General features: G+C 44.7%; 1 protein-coding gene across 7 annotated transcripts in view; it reads right to left on the bottom strand.

The window, feature by feature from the left end:
• ADA2 (adenosine deaminase 2) overlaps positions 1 to 16,987 on the bottom strand; it is a 35,374-nt gene that overhangs the window by 2,431 nt on the left and 15,956 nt on the right. For 4 of the 7 annotated variants that reach the window (XM_053225574.1, XM_015061492.3, XM_053225572.1 and 1 more), the window contains 7 exons: positions 14,837 to 14,964; positions 13,037 to 13,127; positions 11,188 to 11,296; positions 8,146 to 8,303; positions 7,399 to 7,601; positions 7,063 to 7,158; positions 3,112 to 4,709 (listed from right to left, as the gene is read on the bottom strand). In XM_053225574.1, coding sequence (XP_053081549.1) covers positions 4,706 to 4,709; positions 7,063 to 7,158; positions 7,399 to 7,601; positions 8,146 to 8,303; positions 11,188 to 11,296; positions 13,037 to 13,127; positions 14,837 to 14,964 — 789 coding nt within the window. In that variant the 3' untranslated portion in view covers positions 3,112 to 4,705. Of the gene's footprint in view, positions 1 to 3,111; positions 4,710 to 7,062; positions 7,159 to 7,398; positions 7,602 to 7,727; positions 7,820 to 8,145; positions 8,304 to 11,187; positions 11,297 to 13,036; positions 13,128 to 14,836; positions 14,965 to 16,987 lie in introns of those variants that run through there. The other 3 variants (XR_008300026.1, XR_008300027.1, XM_027073900.2) reach the window with 3 other exon arrangements.

The raw sequence follows: 16,987 nt of genomic DNA, 5'->3' as shown, positions 1-16,987 counted from the left end.
TGAGAGAGAGAGACAGAGACAGAGCATAAGTGGGGGAGGGGCAGAGAGAGAGAGAGAGAGAGAGAGACAGAATCTGAAGCAAGCTCCAGGTCCCAGCTGTCAGCACAGAGTCTGATGTGGGGCTCGAACTCACCAACCATGAAATCATGACCTGAGCCAAAATCAAATGCATAACTGACTGAGCCACCCAGACACCCCCCAAGACAAAGAATTTTAAATCACTAATACACAAATTCTCTTAGAAAAGATCCATGAAGTGCAAGCCCCTGAAAGGAGAGGTTCAGTAACACCACAGTGAATCTGTTCATTTAATGATCACTTAATGATCTCTTCATGCTCTAAAATGTCCCTGTGTTTGTCTCCTTCCAAATCTTTTTCTCTTTCCTTCCCTTCCCTATTGTGTATAGCTTCCCCTCCCTTTCCTTGAGGCATCTGGGACCAGAGGTATCAGCAGAGCCAGCTGCAGATGAGGTGGCAGTGGGGGGTAAAGATAGACAACACAGACAGGGAATCAGTAACTATAAAGACACATTGAGGATGGGGGAACCAGATTTCTCACTGTTGGGGAACAGAGTTAGACATGGGAAGGGCTGAGGCCAGAATAAACTCATGGTATTGAATGGAATTGGAGGTATAGGTACATGTTCATGGTTTGTCTGTGTTTTTTTTTAAAGTAAACTCTAGACCCAACATAGGGCTGGAATGCACAACCCCGAGATTGAGTCACATGCTTCCACCAACTGAGCCACCGAGGCACCCTGCAAATTCAGGGTGTTTAAATGCACACAGATAAATTTGGAAATAGATATAAATGTATATGTATAAATATGTGTGTGTGTGTTTTATTTGAGAGGAAAAGAGCATGAGTGGGGGAGAGGGGCAGAGGGAGAGAGAGAAAGAGAGAGAGAGAATCTTAAACAGGCTCTGTGCTGAGCATGGAACCTGATGGGGGGCCCAATTCCATGACCCTGGGATCATGACCTAATCTGAAATCAAGAGTCAGATGCTACCTACTGATCCACCCAGGTGCCTCTATGCATGTGAGTTTTAATATATACAGTTAATAAAAAAAAATTCAACTGAGTAAATGTGAAGATCTAATTGGCTTTATTAAGCAATTCACAGGATCAGGCAGCCTCCCATCTAGCAGTAGAGGGGACCTCTGAGGAGCTGTACAAAATGGAAGGTTTTTATAAGAAAGACAGTGGGGCAAGAAGTTATTAACAAAAGTGAAGACTGTTCCAGGCAAGGTCACCTTCCCTTAGGGTGAAGGGCAGGGGCTGTTATTAGGTAGATTACCTCATCTTTGAGGGATGGAGAGGGCCCATGTGGCAGATTATCTCATTGGTGCTGATCAGAAAATTCCTGACTGACCAGTTAAGACTTCTATTTCTGGCACAAGTTGAAACTGCAGTGAAGTTAGGTATTAAGCCCCAATATGGTGACTTGGCCTAAGTGACACCATTTTGGGAGTGTGATTTTCTTTGTCATAATATAAATTATAGTTATGTATGCATATATATGAATCATATTTATGTGTGCATACACACATGCACCAGTAACAATGAGCACATCTAATGCTCAAATCGAGGCTTCTAAGTATTCTCTACTAAAAGGAATCATAGTTCTTTGGAGAAGAGCTCATATCCAGCACGAGACAAGGAAAGTGCAAAATGAACCTAAAATACTTAATTGTGTCAAAAAGTAAGGAGATTCTAAAAAAAAAATCATAAGAATTTATTAGAGTCACAGGAGCCAGCTTAACAGAGTTCCTTCCCAAGGTCAACCCTGGAACAGTGTAAGCATCTTAAAAGAAATGATGATAGTGTTAGATTATGGTCCACTGAATAGAATAAGGATCCATGAACCCTAGTGATAGATGATAGATAGATAGATAGATAGATAGAGATAGATAGATAGAGGAAGTTCTTCCTTATAGTAGAATGGCAACTAATAAATATGGAAGAAATCAATATTTGGTGATTATATTTTCTAAAATATTTTCTAACAGTATCTCTAATCCTACATGTTCTTTTTACATTGTGACTTTGATAGTCTTCTGTCAAAGAGTGGGGTCTCTGTCCCCTCCTCTTGAAACTGGGAAGGCTTAGACTGGAGAGATATCACCAATAAAGGATGGCAGAAGTGATACCATGTAACTTCCAAGGTCATATTAGAAAAGACAATAGAGGGGTGCCTGGGTGGCTCAGTTGGTTAAGTGTCCGACTTTGGCTCAGGTCAAGATCTCACTGTCCATGAGTTCAAGCCTCGCATTGGGCTCTGTGATGACAGCTCAGAGACTGAAGCCTGTTTCAGATTATGTGTCTCCCTCTCTCTCTCTGCCCCTCCCCCGCTCACACTCTGTCTCTGAGAAATGAATAAACCTTAAAAAAAATTTTTTTTTTTTTAAAAGAAAGAAAGAAAAGACAATAACAGGGGTGCCTGGGTGGCTCAGTCGGATAAGTGTCTGACTTCGGTTCAGGTCATGATCTCGCAATTCGTGGGTTCAAGCCCTGCATCAGGCTGTATGCTGACAGCTCAGAGCCTGGAGCCTGCTTCAGATTCTGTCTCCCTCTCCCTCTACCCCTCCCCCACTCGTGCTCTGTCTGTCTCTCTCTCTCTCTCTCTCTCAAAAAATGAATAAACATTAAAAAAAATTTTAAAAAGAGAAAAAAGAAAAGACAATAGCATTTCTCTTTTACTCCATGAACACTTACTCTTGAAGCCTTTGGCCTCCTCACACACATGAGCCACCCACACTGGCTGATGTGGACACTCCATGGCTGAGCCCTGAGATTGTAAAGAAACAAGATGTCTGGCCAGCCCCCAGCTGCTCCAGCTCCACTACCATTTTGACTGCAACCTCATGAGAGACCCCGAAACTAGAACTGCCTAGCTGGTCCCTTTCCAAATCCCTGACCCACAAAACCTGTAGGAGCTAACAAATTTATATTTTTCTTAAGCCATTAAGTTTCGAGATAATTTGTTACACAGCAATAATTAAGTGGAACAGTGATGATTGGAGTAGTAGAAGATTCAGATGATAATCTTCAGTGACTGCAAAAACTAATGGGTTAAAGATTTGATGAGGAATAAGATGTTTACATAGAGTTAAAGTGTTTCCCCATTAAATATTTATTAATCACAAAGTAGAAAGTTTTACAGTGTCAAATCCTGGCAGACATTTCCTTAACAAAGTGATTAAAGTGAACATCATCATAATGGGACAGATTGACATTGTATGCCTCAGTATACAGATAAATGTTTAACTACTGGCTGGGGGGGCTGGATGCGCACTGATTTGTATTTGCTGATTTCTGTAATGTAAAAATTCCTCCAATGACCCAGCTGCCTGGCTGACTCTTAACCTCAGTATCATGAGTTTGAGCTCCACGTTGGGCCTGGAACTTACTTAAAATATATTTATACATATTACAAAAACTCCCATGATGACCAATTTCAGACCACCATTGGTTTCACAACAGGCTGAAATTTTAACAATTGGCTGTTGCTTGCTGGTGCAGACCACCTCCAGGGGACACAATCCATGTGTCCCCTGATATGATGCACTGAGAAGGACAAAGATACTTCTGAGGTATTCCTCCTAAGAATGTGTAACTGGAATCTCTTCACAAGGAAACATTACATAGGCCTGAAATGAGAGACACTACAAAGTAACCGGTCTGTACTCTTCAAATCAAGGTCACAAAGCGCCTGAGTGTGTGGCTCAGTCAGTTGAGCTCTGGCTCTTAATTTCAGCTCCAGTCATGATCTCCTGGTTTGTGGGATTAAGCTCTGAGGTGGGCTCTCTGTTGACAGCAAGGAGACTGCTTGGAACTCTCACTCTCTCTGCCCCTCCTCTGCTCCTGCACGCATGCACAAGCTCTCTCTCTCTCTCTCTCTCTCTCTGTCTCTCTCTCTCTCTTTCTCTTTCAAAATAAATAAATAAAAACTTTTTAAAAAATGTCAACATCACAAAAGACAAGGAAATACGGAAGAACTGTTCCAGACTGAAAGAGACAAGAGATAACTAAATGTAACATGTGATCCTGGGTCAGGTTCTGGGCAGAGAGAAGAAACATGCCTGGAAGGGCCAGGGAGAGATGGTAGTATCTTATCAATGTTAATATCCTGCTTTGGATGGTTAAACTGTGGTTACATAGGAGAATGACACTGTCTTCAGCAAATGTAGACTGGAGTGTTTATAAGTAATGGGCCATACTGTCTGCATCTTAAGTCTCAATTGGTTAGAAAAAATAGGATCTATCATGCAGACATTGAAAGAGATACAGATACATAGAGAGAATGATACAGCAAATGTTATAAAATGTCAATAATTGGGAAACCTAGACAGAGTATGTTAGAGTTCTTTGTACTATTCTTACAACTTTTCTGAAGGTTTCACATTATTTCAAGATAATAAGAAAAATGCTCCAGGGTTTTCTCTGAGTCTGGATCCCAAATTTTCACCTGTTGGGAAATAAGATGATTCACATCTCCAACAACATTCCCTCAGTTTGAATTTCCAGAAGTCTCCCTGTCCTTCCTGGGAGCTGTGCCAACTGACGAAAAGCTCCAGGACCCAGGAGGAGGGGGCTGGACCAGGGCATTCATCATAAGCCAGATGATGGGGACTTGTACAATAAGCCTGGCAAGTCAGGGACTCTTGGTGCCCTGGACATTAGGTTTTTCCAGCCCAGACAATTCACCTGGCAAAGAAGAAAAAAGGATTTAACCTCACTCTAAGAAATAAATAAATATAGACTACATGAATTCAAATTACAAAAATACGTTTCATTAACAGAAGGCTTTACTTCAGATTTCCTTTAAATAAATAGTAAGCCCCAGGTACAGCATGATTTCGTTTACAAAAATTCAATTAATATGCAAGTTTTTCCAAAAAACATATGTCAGGGTACCTTCTGGGAAGTCCTACAGGAGGAATACGTGAAATCAGATTTAACTACCCCTAGAAGAAATATTACTCAGTTCCAAGGGGGCTACAACCTATTTCCCACATTTTCATAACTCAGGGTCTGGTTCTGTTGATGTTTCTAGTTCTTTGCTAGGACTCAGCCTATTGAACCAAGCATGAAGACAAGACTTGTAGCTGGTTTAATTTGCCAAATCAGTGATCACACCAAGTCTAGGCCAGAGACCTTATGCTCCTGGGAGACCCCTGTAGTCTTGGCAACTTGCTACAAAAGCCCATTCAGCTAAGTTCCCATTTTCACCATTTATTAAATGTGAGTCAGTTGAGCTGGGACCTATGTGCTATCTACTGGGATTGGTTAAGGCAATAAATCAAAGACTGTCAGAATTAGACAGGATCTTAAAGGTCATCTTGTTCCATCTGGGTACCAGTCTGTGGTTGAGGACCCCTAATCAACAAGACTTTTCCCAGTGTCATGAACCAAAGAGTGATAAACTACTAATGGAGGGATGGTTGGCTGCTGCCTATGAACTCAGATCAGGTGATGGCTGATGGATAAGAAGATATTTGAATCCATCTGTGACTTTTAAGGAATTTTTTGATCCTTCTTCACATCCTTTAGTCAAGTGAAGACAGGGATGGCTTCATGCCTTCTTTCTCCTGAAGACTAGGCTATGAGCCAGAATTTGATCACATGAGGTCTTTTCTTTGGGGAGACTCTGCTCTGTTCCCTCCTGCTTCAGCAACTGGCTCAATGCATACAGTTATATCCATTCATTCAACACATCTTTTATTGAATACTAACTAGGTTTGGAGCATGGAGCTAGGCTCTGTGTTCACAACGTACATGAAACAATCATTAGCTCCTGCTCACATGGAGCTTACAGTCTGGTGGAAGGGAGACTATCAACACAGAAATAAATATATAATTACAAATTATGCTAAGAGTCATGAATGAAAAAAGCAAGGTGCCATGAGAGATATTAATAGGTTAGGGGTCTAGGAAACATTTCTGAGACAATGACATGAAATGCGAAACCTTAAGGGTGAACAGGAATCAGACAAAAGTGGAAAGAAAGAATATCCCAGTCAGAAAGAATGAGAAAAGACTCTGATGCAGCATAGGATTTGGGATATTTGAGGAACAAAGGACCAGTGAGGCCAACGTCTGGTACACTGGGGGAGACTGGGGTAGGATGATGCTGAAAGGAATCCAGGTTAAACAGGATGCCACATGCCCTGTTGAAACATTTGGATTTTTCTAAGAGCACTGAGTTGTAAGCAGTGTAACCTGATTTAATTTAATTTTTAAAAAGCCATTGCTCTGTGAAAAATGAAATGAAGTCAAAGAGAAGAAAGAGAGCTCAATTAAGAGACCATTATAACTCAGACAAGAAGTGATAGTGGTTTGAACTCAGCCAATAGCAACACAGGTAGAGAGGCATGGAGGATTCAAGATACATTTTGATGCAGGGAACAGGGGAGAGAGCAGTATCAACAATTTCACTGAAAATTTCTGCTCTCAACACCTGGGTAGAATGGATGGAGGTGACATTTGCCAAGATGGGAAAGACCAGGAAAAGGTTAAAAGGGAGAGATTGAGAATTGCACATAGTAGGTTTCTGAGATTCTTGTGAAGGATCCAAGTAAATAAATACATTTGGGGATCATCGGCAAATAAATAGTATTTAAAAGCAAAGGAGTGAATGAGACTACCAGGAAAACACTATAGAGTAAGAGAAAACGAAGAGGAGAAGAAGCAGAGACATGAATAGAAGAGAGGCAAAACTAAGTCCTGAGGAAATCCGACACAGAAATCTGATAGAGAAGAGCAACTGGCAAAGGGACCCTAGAAGCAATGGCCAGAGAGAAAGGAGGAAACCAAGAGCATTGATGTCACTGGGGTTGAGAGAAAAGAATATTTCAAAACGATGAGTCTGGTAGAATGTTTAAGTGTTCCTGAGAGGATAATCAGTGTCGAGGCCATTGATGACCTTCATGATGTCAATTTTGATAAAGGAATGGAGGTAGAAACTATACTGGTGTGGGTTTAAGAATGATTGACAGAAGGTGAAAACAGCTTACAGAGGGAAGCAGAGGAATAGGGTAATAAGTGACTGTCTTCTCACTTTGGCCTCCCAGCCAGGTCAGCTACAAACTTATTCCATCTCTCCTCCCAGGTTTTCATGGCAGCTTTTTTATCAATATCCATCAAGGTGCTGAATCTGTGGAGAAAAGGCACTTAGGTCAGCCCCAGGAGAAAGGGTTGGGAAACAGATGAGGGGATCTTAGATGCTTGCAGAACACATTTCTCCCCAGTCTGAGAGCAATAACAAAACAGAGGTGTTGTGGAGAAAACCCAAAGAAACCTTCTAAGCTTCTGCCATAAACCTCTACTAGAGATAAACACAAGTTGTGAGGTGGAAGAGGGAGTTGGGGATCTGGGAAGTACACAGGACCCTCACCTGATAGAGTTCATGGCCAGTTGTTTGAGTGTCCTCAGATCAGCTGCCATTCCCCCAATACCCATGAAGGCCTCATAGAAATCATAGGACAAGCCTTTGGCACCAAAGACTGCCGGGTCATCAGAACTGATCACCATGGGGTACCCAGTGGCCATCAGAATAGCAGCAGGATGGTTTCTCAAGTCAGACACCAGTTTCAGAACCTGCCCAACAGGAAGCAAAGAAGAAAGACAAACTCTGACCCAAAAACATTGGGATGACTTCTGGGTACAATACAAGGAATAGAGCCAGTCCTCATACTCTTCCCAATTTTCTCCAAGATTCTTCACCTTCACAAACATGTGGTCTCTCTCTTGGTCTGTCTCAGAGCAGCTCTCTGGAACACAGCAGGAGAGGCAGGTGCACAAAGAACCCCAAGCAGCTGTGAAAGCAAAAGTATTCTATGGCCCCTCCTACTTCACTGGCCTTCCTCAATGTCCCTTTAGCTTTGTTTTTAGCCTTGCCCCAAATTCCACCCCACTGGGGACCCTCAACTGCTGCCTCAGTTGCCTCAACTGCTGCCATTATGAATGGATTAGGCAGAGGGCCATTCCTAAATAACTTACTAAGGGGAGAGAGACAGCAGAGGAATATAGAAAACAAGTGAGCTCAGGAGCTAGAAATCATACAGGAAAGTTTGGGAATCAGAACAGAGGTTGAGGTTGGAAAGAAAGATTGTATTGGGTTGGTGCCATGGATCATCCATACCTGGTTGGAGATGGGACAGACTTCTATGGGGATGTCCTTCTTCCAGGAGTCAGCCCAGACTGCTGGGTGTTTGGTCAACGCAAATCCATGGCCAATCCTGGTAGAGTTCAGTATTAGAGCAACCAGAAGGTTTCTATCTATGGAAGTACCCTGCCAGTCTGTGGATAAAGGGGAAGTCTCCAGTCAGATGGATCTGGCCCATAGACTATCCTCAGATAAAGGCTTCAGATCCCCAAGCAAGTAAAAGAACATTCACACACACACACACACACACACACACACACACACACACACACACTTTCGTATAACAATGCTAAAGAGAGGTAAAAGAGAGGAGGTATGGCAAACCTTTATTTTATGTATGTATGTAACAGATGAGGAAGTTGAAACTTACATAGGCTTTGTAAATTGAAGGAGCATACTCAAGTAGCAAGACTCAGTTTTAAACCTTGGTCTATCTGAATCCACAGCCTATATTCTTTCTTTCCATTTTTTATTTGTTTCCAGAGCTATTTTCTGGGAATTTTGTTCATGATTTTTTACAACAATGTGTTGCAAACTCTTTCAATATAATTAAAAACAAATTTTAAGTTTATTTATTTATTTTGAGAGAGAGAGAGAGAGAGAGAGAGAGAGAGAGAGAGAGGCAGAGAGAAGGGGAAAGAGAGAATCCCAAGCAGGCTCCATGAGATAATGACCTGAGCCAAAACCAAGAGTTGGACGCTTAACCCACTGAGTCACCCAGGTGCCCCTATAGTTACTTGTATGTACTTATTTAATTTATATCTTTAACAATATCAATTGCAAGACAATTGCCAGATCACAATGACCAGTACTGACAAAGTGGTGGCAGATAGCGTTGGCTGCCTACTTACCAGCCATCCCCATTGTACATTCCTTTCTAGCAGGGCTTTCTTTGGAGGGTGAAAATGACAGGTCCTGACTCTCCCAGTTTCCCTTGCAACTAGGATAGTCCTAATGCTGACCTGGAAGGTTATTGGTGGGGAGATCTTGGGCTTCCTCCCTGATAAAAGAAGATACCCTAGAGGAAACATCTTGTCTCACCTGAATGTGACTTCATGGACAACAAAGTAAGGTAAACCCTGAACTTGATGAAAACAGCAGAGGTTGCTTATTATGTGAAATAACAGATGACCTTGTTGTAAAACCTATTGAATGTGTGTATTCCATTCCTGGCAGCCAAAAGCATCCTAACTGACCCACATATAAAATATGAAAACTCCACTGTTCTGTTAGGAATAAAATCCAAGAATTCCCATTACTTTTTAGGGCATGTGTTTTAGGTGGATTTTCACTGGTTTCCTATCTAGAACTTTTTTTTCAAAGATTTCTTCCTTTTAAAAAATAAGAACATTAGGGACACCTGGGTGGCTCAGTCAGTTAAGCATCCAATTCTTGATTTTGGCTCAGGTCATGATCTCATGGTTGGTAGGTTCTGTGCTGACAGCACAGAGCCTGCTTGGGATTCTCCCTCTCCTTCTCTCTCTCTCTCTCTCTCTCTCTCTCTCTGCCCCTTCCCTCCTCACATGTACATTCTGTCTCTCTCTCTCTCAAAATAAATAAATAAACTTAAAAAAATAAAATAAATAAAAATAAGAACATTACTCTCAGGTATCAAATACCCAGCTCCTGGCAAAATCCTCTCCTAGGGCCATTCGTCTTGGAATTTGGTTAGATCCTATTACAGTGTTTCATACTGTTGAAATGATTTCATACAGGTAAGTATGATTTTCCCAACTAGACCACAAGCTCTTCAAGGTTAACATCCCCCTACTCCCTTGCCCCATCCCCCACAAACAATTCTTCAAATTTCCTAGAACAGTTTTGATCTAAATTGGGTCTAAATTGATTGAAATGTCAGGAAATAAGAGAGTAAGGCACACATACCCTTCCTCTGAGAGATGGTGTGATAAACCAAGGTTTAAGCCTGGTTGTGAAATCCAAGCCCCCACACTGCTCTCCACTTATCTCCTTGGTCTTCTAAGAGTGACAGGTGCCTACAGTACTCAGGGACACCAGGTGGGGTGTAGCAGCAAGATTTCCTCCTGATCTAAGCCCCCCAAATCTTCATTTTAACCTGAAATTGCAGCCATGATCTGGGACTCCTTTTGCTTAGGACTTACATATTTTAAGGACTGGAATATGGGAAGCTCTGAGAGATGACCTATAAACCTGTGGAGTGAGCTTTAGGGAGAAAAGGCATGGCTGGGCTAATGGCATTTCATAAACAATAGTAGTCAAGTTGTCTGGGCTGGGTGGGGTCTCCTCTTCAGCACTGATGAGTGTGGACAGAGCCTCCTAGTTGCCTGGTTGTAGTCCCTTTTCTGCCACTTACCCTTGTGTGACTTTGGACAGGTGAATTAACCTCTTAAGCACAACTTGATTATAAAATGGAGATCATCAGAAAGAATTCAAAATCAAATTCCACCAATGACTAGCTCTTTACCCTTGGGCCAAGTACTCTATGTTTGGAGCCTTGGGCTCTTCATCTATAAAATGGGGATAGAGATTGGTTAGTTGGTTAAGTGTCCAACTCTTGGTTTCAGTTCAGGTCATGATCTCACAGTTCGTGGGTTTGAGCCCTGCATTGGGCTCTGTGCTGACAGTGTGGAGCCTGTATGGGATTCTCTCTCTATCCCTCTCTCTGTCCCTTCCCTGCTCACCCACGCTCTCTCTCTCTCTCAAAATAAATAAATAAAACATTTAAAAACTAAAAAATAAAATAAATAAAGTACAGTTTAAAATATAAAAAATAAATAATATTGGGATAAAAACACCTTCCTGGCAGGACTGGGGTGAGAATTAGAAATAATATATGTAAAATGCCAGATACTGTTATATTATCATTGTTATTCCTTCTCCAGGGGGAATACATATTTCTCCATATGAAATGGACAAGTGCCATAAAATCACTATCAACAATACCAATACTGCCCCAGGATCCCATCAGTTCTCTTGAGTGATGATAAGGAGCTTTCCTATCCATCCCACCTCTGTCCTGCTCGTCTCCACATGGCTCACCTGTCTCTCCAGCATGGAAAAAGTAAGGCAGTTTAACGCCATGCAAGGTGGGAATCATCAAAGCCTCCCTGTAGTCATACAAGGAGTGGCCAGTGTCCTCATGCCCCACCTGCAGGACAGAGAGGAGGGGACATGGAGCTGTCTGCTTGGTCCATGCCTCAATTTGCTGATGGTACCCTCAATAGCCTGTGAATACTCTTCCTTATAACCTGACGTTACTACTTGAGGCCATTGTCACATAGCCTTTTAAAAATGACCAGCAGCAAAATTGGAAAAGAAAAGAAAGTGTATTATTACCCCTAAATAATTCCCCCCGCTTAGTCAGTCAGAGGCTGTATCTCGTATCCTCCCACCCCTTTCCACCTTGTGTTCTGACACCACTTTCCAAGTCCTTGTGCTCAGCCCTGAGCTCCTTGCTGTGGGCAGAGAGTGAGAGAGAAAGCAAGAGCAACAGAGAGACACAGAGAAAACAAGACATTGAGATACTGACAGACCCACAGAAAATGGAGAGAGAGTGCGAGAGAACAAGAGCCCTGGACCAGGAGTCAGGAAGGCTCCAGACTCAGCTGTCACCCATTACCTGTGGGTCCTTGGACATGTCAGTTTCCTGGCAGGGTCCCTCTGTGACTCAGTGCCTCAGCTGTAACTACAACAAAACTACGCTTTTCAAACTAAACCACACATATCCCCAGGGCTTGTAGCTGCATGCCAAGAGTAAGGGTGCCTTAGGATAAAATGGGTACCTCCTTCAGAATGCCTATTTTAATTTGTTGGGGGGCAATGGAACATTTTTATAATAAGCCAAATACAGGTATTCAATGTAGTGGAATGGAGTGCAGGCTTGAAAGAGAGTTGGAACTTGCAAGTAGACTCCTTTGAACAACTATCTACCCCCCTTCCTACCCCAATTTCCCTCTAGAACTTGTCCATTACAGTCCTTGAATGAACTGTTCTGGAAGTTCTATACTAGAGGCTCTTCTTCTCAGCCCCCTTTGTCAGGGCTGCACACAGAGGGGAAAGGTGAGATGGGAGGAACTTCTGCCCCTTTCTGGAGCGGCTAGATCCTTGAGCACCCCCCAGAGATCCCAGGAAGGCATCCCAGTACAAACAAAATGATTCCTTGAAATCCACTCCTTTGAGCTCTGGATGTTCTGAAAGCAAAAGCTTAAGCCCAGTTTCAGGTAAAATGTACAGATATACTCCCTCCCTATAAGAGGGAGTCAGGAGTGCCTTTTAGTCAGTTTATTCAAACTAATTTAGCTTCCTTAATGAGACTGATGAGTTGCCACCTAGGAAGTGTGCCCTGGCTATCAGAACTCAGCTATGGCTTTGATTTGGGAGGGGGCGGGGGGTTGGCGGTGGTCAAGGCAGTGACACCACTATGGATGTGCAGCTTCAAAAATAGCTGAGGAAGCAAATGGATGAAGGGACAGAGGACACCTTTCCCATCCTTGACAGTTTTGCCCAGGGCTAGACCCATCTCTGCTTCCAGACCACCCTCTATGTGCTATAGTTTTAAGAGGCAGGTGTAGGTAGGCCACATGTGCTAGAAAGAGGATGGAGGGCAGGGAAATGGAAATGAGCCCACCATTACTACCCAACCTCATTGAATTCCTTCCTTATTCTGGAACTCCCCTTTTCAGGCTTTTGGCCCTGTCTGCTCTGCTTTCTCTTGTGACTATCATCCTCCTGCAGGCCCCTACACAAGGTCAGTGCTAAACCCTGGCCAGGCCTGTGGTTGACAGCCTGAGCCTCTGCAGAAGGTTTCAGTGCATGCTGCCAGGGCCTTCACAAAGAGCTGCCTGCTGGGCCCTGCTCTCAGACAGCTTTGTTGTGTAGGGTCTGTTACCAGGTCAAACCCTGCCACCATCCTGGGGAACATGGTTCGGAGCGTCATGGCTGTTTGGATGGATTTCATGATGAAGGACACATTTTTGACTCTGTGGGAGAGACAGAGAAAAGCATAGGAGACAGTGTGACTTGGCATTGGCGGACCTATGTACCCCGGGGGGACCCCGTACCCCGGAGCAGCTCCCCCAGTGCCTGGGGCTGGTCTAGTCCAGATTACTCAGTAACCACTTCTCAGACCCTCAGCACATGAGCCTATCCTGCCCATGCTGTTGTGATCCCTTCCAGGGGATACATCTGAGAGATATTTCACCCAAATCCACCCTTTTGAGGAGTCCAGCTGGTTCTAGAGGAAACTTTGGTGTCTGAACAACAAGTGAGGAAAGGAGACCCATGGGATAGGTTTCATTTGTCCACATTTATATGAAGCAAAGAGGTCTTGTCTGAAACTTGCTCTGCATCCCTGAGACGAAGGCTCCTGGAACGGGTGCAGTACAGAGGCCAGCTCTCTGTTCACTGGACACCTGTGAAATGCTACAATTCCCAATTGTATGAATGCCCAATTCCCTGTCGAGTCAGCTGGACCTGGCAACTGTATGTCCTCTCCCTCCAGCTGAATCAGCAAGGCCCTGGGCACTCCAGAAACCATGTAAACAAACTGTCTTACTTCTGTCTGTACCCTCTCTGTTCAAGCCCAGGATAGGGGTGAGGCAAGCAGCACAACAGAAGCACCAAAAGAAAAGTCTGGCACAACTCTGTGACAGGACAAAGGTCTCTGCACAGCAGCTGGCTCACTTGTTCCTCAGTTCTATGGGCCTACATTTCTCCTGCCCCCTCCCTATGCCTGCCCATTCCCTCTCCTGCAGAGCCTCCCCCTCCTGCAGATCCTCTAAGGGATCACAGGAGGATTTACCACCTGCAACCCAGCCCTCACACCCTCCTGCCACTGGCCCCCAGAGAGCCTCTGAGGGGAACCAGTGGGGCCCCAGCCTGCAAGCTCCACCCTGGCCAACTAGCACACAGGTGCAGGCCTCTGTTCTCACAAACGGTGAAGGGGATTCAGGGGAAATGGGGCGGGGAGGGGTTTGACTGCCATCCAGAGCCCAACCTCTAGGGCTGAGCTGCCCCTCCCCAAGCACTGACTCAGTGTGATCCCCATCTGTTTGCCACCCCTGCATCTCCAGCCCCGCAGGTGGGTCACAGTCCTTACACAGGCCTGCCTTTGACAGAGAGCCTTCCTTGGATAAAACTAAGAAGGGAAACTAAGCTCTAAAGCTTTCTGTGCTTGCTTGGGGAAAGAGTGGGTCCTTGTTCTCACTGCCAGGTCACACATCCACACACAGACTCTGAGATAGCTGTCACTCAGGGCTGGGTCACCAATCAAGGCCAACTACACAGCCAGGGACAGCACATGGTTGACATGAAGCAGAACACCACCAGCCAAGTGAAACAAAGAAATAGGCCAGTTATCTGAACATACTGGCAAAAACATACCCATAACTGAATCACCCAGGCTGACATGAGGTCAAGGCCTAGAACTATTTGGAAAATTGCCACACTTCTTCATTTCAGTCTGGTTGTGAAGATTCGAACTAGAAGTGACTTCAGAGATAGATTTTTGCTCTCATGCAGGAACATACATGCCAAAGCCATGGCTCTTTGGCATGGAGGGTGGGTCTCTGAAGCCGGCCTCCCAGCCTCCCTCTTTCTCCCTTTCTCCTCCCCTTCCCTTCCAAGTCTAGTAGCTCTGCCTGCATCCTGTTCTCCCAAATCCTGCAGCTTCAGCCGTGTTCTCTCTCACCTGTGATCCGAATAAATGATTTTGATTCCAATAAATCCAGGATGCTTTTCTGCAAACATACAAGCCACTTCTCTGTAAGTCTTCACTGACCACTCTTGGCTATGGACAGTCCCGTTCAGTTCATACACCTGAGAGGGAAGCATGGTCCTGGTCAGACATCAGAGGTGAGCAAAACTTCATTCCCATTGCCAATAATCTCTAAGTCTCTACAATTTCCTTGTCCAGTGCCTTCAACAGCTTCTGACACTTATCAGAAGTCCTAGTCATGTCTGGGATAATGCTCTTGAATACCACAAAGCTGGGGTGTCTGCCTGTCTCATTCATTGCTGGGTCCTTGCATCTGTAACAGTGCCTGGCACATGGTAGGTGCTCAAAAGATATTTGTGTAAAGAATGAAGAACAGGCCAGCTGGGGAGAGGACAGCCAAAAAGAGGAGACCAAGGACCTACTTTATCTTCCCATTCTCCCACTCTTAGGTGGGATGTCCCCTCAGGTGGACATGGTTAGGGGCAGAGTGAGAAGAGCCAGGATTGGACCGTGGGTAAGACAAAGTAGAAAGACACAGTGGAGAGGACAGGGGTATAAAGAAGTCCAAAGTGCCCACTTGGCAGGTTGGGCCACACCAAGCCCATGGTGACAGGATGGAGGGGGTTGGAGCAATGACATGGCCCCTGCCGCTCCCTCTGCCCTCTCCTGTTACTGGGTCAGCTCTCACCCTGCACAAATTGGCAGGTCAGGATTCAGGACAGGATGCAGGGGTTTCCAAAGAGGTTGTGGGGCAAAGGAGGATGGGAAGAAATAATATGCAGAAGGTAGTTCCACGAACATCAATTAAAAACGCGCAGTGTACAAGGAACCAGGCTAGGCATTGGAAGGGGTAAACAAATGTGAGTGAGACAAGATGCCTGCCCTTAAGGAGTTTCTAATTTAGTGCAGACAGACTCTATTCCTTTTTTTAATACAAAGAGGAAGAATTAAGTGCTAAATAGAGGTTTATGGGATCTCAGAGGAAAAAGGTCTCCTTCTAACTGGATAGGATCAGAGAAGCTTTCCAGGGGACATGGCGGTGAGGTCGGGCTTGGAAAGGCAAGGGGGATTTGATATGCAAGAAACTGAGAAGCCCGCTCTGCAAGCAAGCCAAGCAGCAGCCCCGCTGGTGAAAGGATTGCTAGTGTCCTGGTGTAGGAAGCAATGGTTCCACAGAGCGAGAGCCCACCAGGGTGCAGGGAGCAGAGGCTGAGAGGCAGAGTGGGAGCCTCGGACTATCTCACCACCTAATGGAGAGGAATCCTTTCTCCTCACTGGGGCCAATTCTTGTATCCTGGCATCCCAGGAGCTGGGTGCTCTCCAGGACCCTTTTCTCCTTTCCCACAGGTCCCTTGCCTCACAGCACCCTCGCCAGCCTGGGGCACCTCCACTTTCCCTCTTAGCTGCACCCCGCAGGTGCCACCTTCTGTTGCAGGACAGCCTCCTCTTCTCCCCAGACACACAAAGCAGCTTTTTTGTTCTTTCATCTCTGGATTGGGGGTGGGGGGGGGGTGGGGGGGGGTGGTCTGTTCTGCTGCTTGGGTTGGGGGAAGTGGGGTGAACAGGCAGCTGTTTCCAGCCCTTTCTCTTGGCCCCTTTGACCTTGGCTCTTTGGTTTCCTCTGCTGATGCCCCAGGGAAGCCTGGCCTCTCACACAATCTCTGGGCTCAACTATTGGAAGGTGTATCTTCCCTGATTGCATGGTCTAGGAATGGACAACAGTGCTTACTGAATGTTAAGGCTGCCAGAACTTTCCAGAGAAGAGAATTTTAGGTACTGCTAGCTCAGTATCTAGTATAACCTATTATTATTATTATTATTTACTGAAGGGGATCAGACCATGCCACCCTAAAATATGCCACTTTTGCATAATAATTAAAAAAATTTTTAATGTTTATTTATTTTTGAGAGAGAGAGACAGAGTGTGAGCAGGGGAGGGGCAGAGAGAGAGGGAAACACAGAATCCAAAGCAGTCTCCAGGCTCTGAGCTGTCAGCACAGAGCCTGATGTGGGGCTTGAATTCAAGAACTGTGAGATCATGACCTGAGAAGAACTTGGATGTTTAACGGACACGCAGGCGCCCCAGCATAAGAATTATTTTGAGTGGAAGGCAATTAAGCAGCA

This window comes from Acinonyx jubatus, chromosome B4 (genome assembly GCF_027475565.1).
Source record: "Acinonyx jubatus isolate Ajub_Pintada_27869175 chromosome B4, VMU_Ajub_asm_v1.0, whole genome shotgun sequence".
Classification (NCBI taxonomy): Eukaryota; Metazoa; Chordata; class Mammalia; order Carnivora; family Felidae; genus Acinonyx; species Acinonyx jubatus.
Note: the sequence above shows the minus strand (reverse complement) of the source record. Positions and strands in the feature narration are given on the sequence as shown.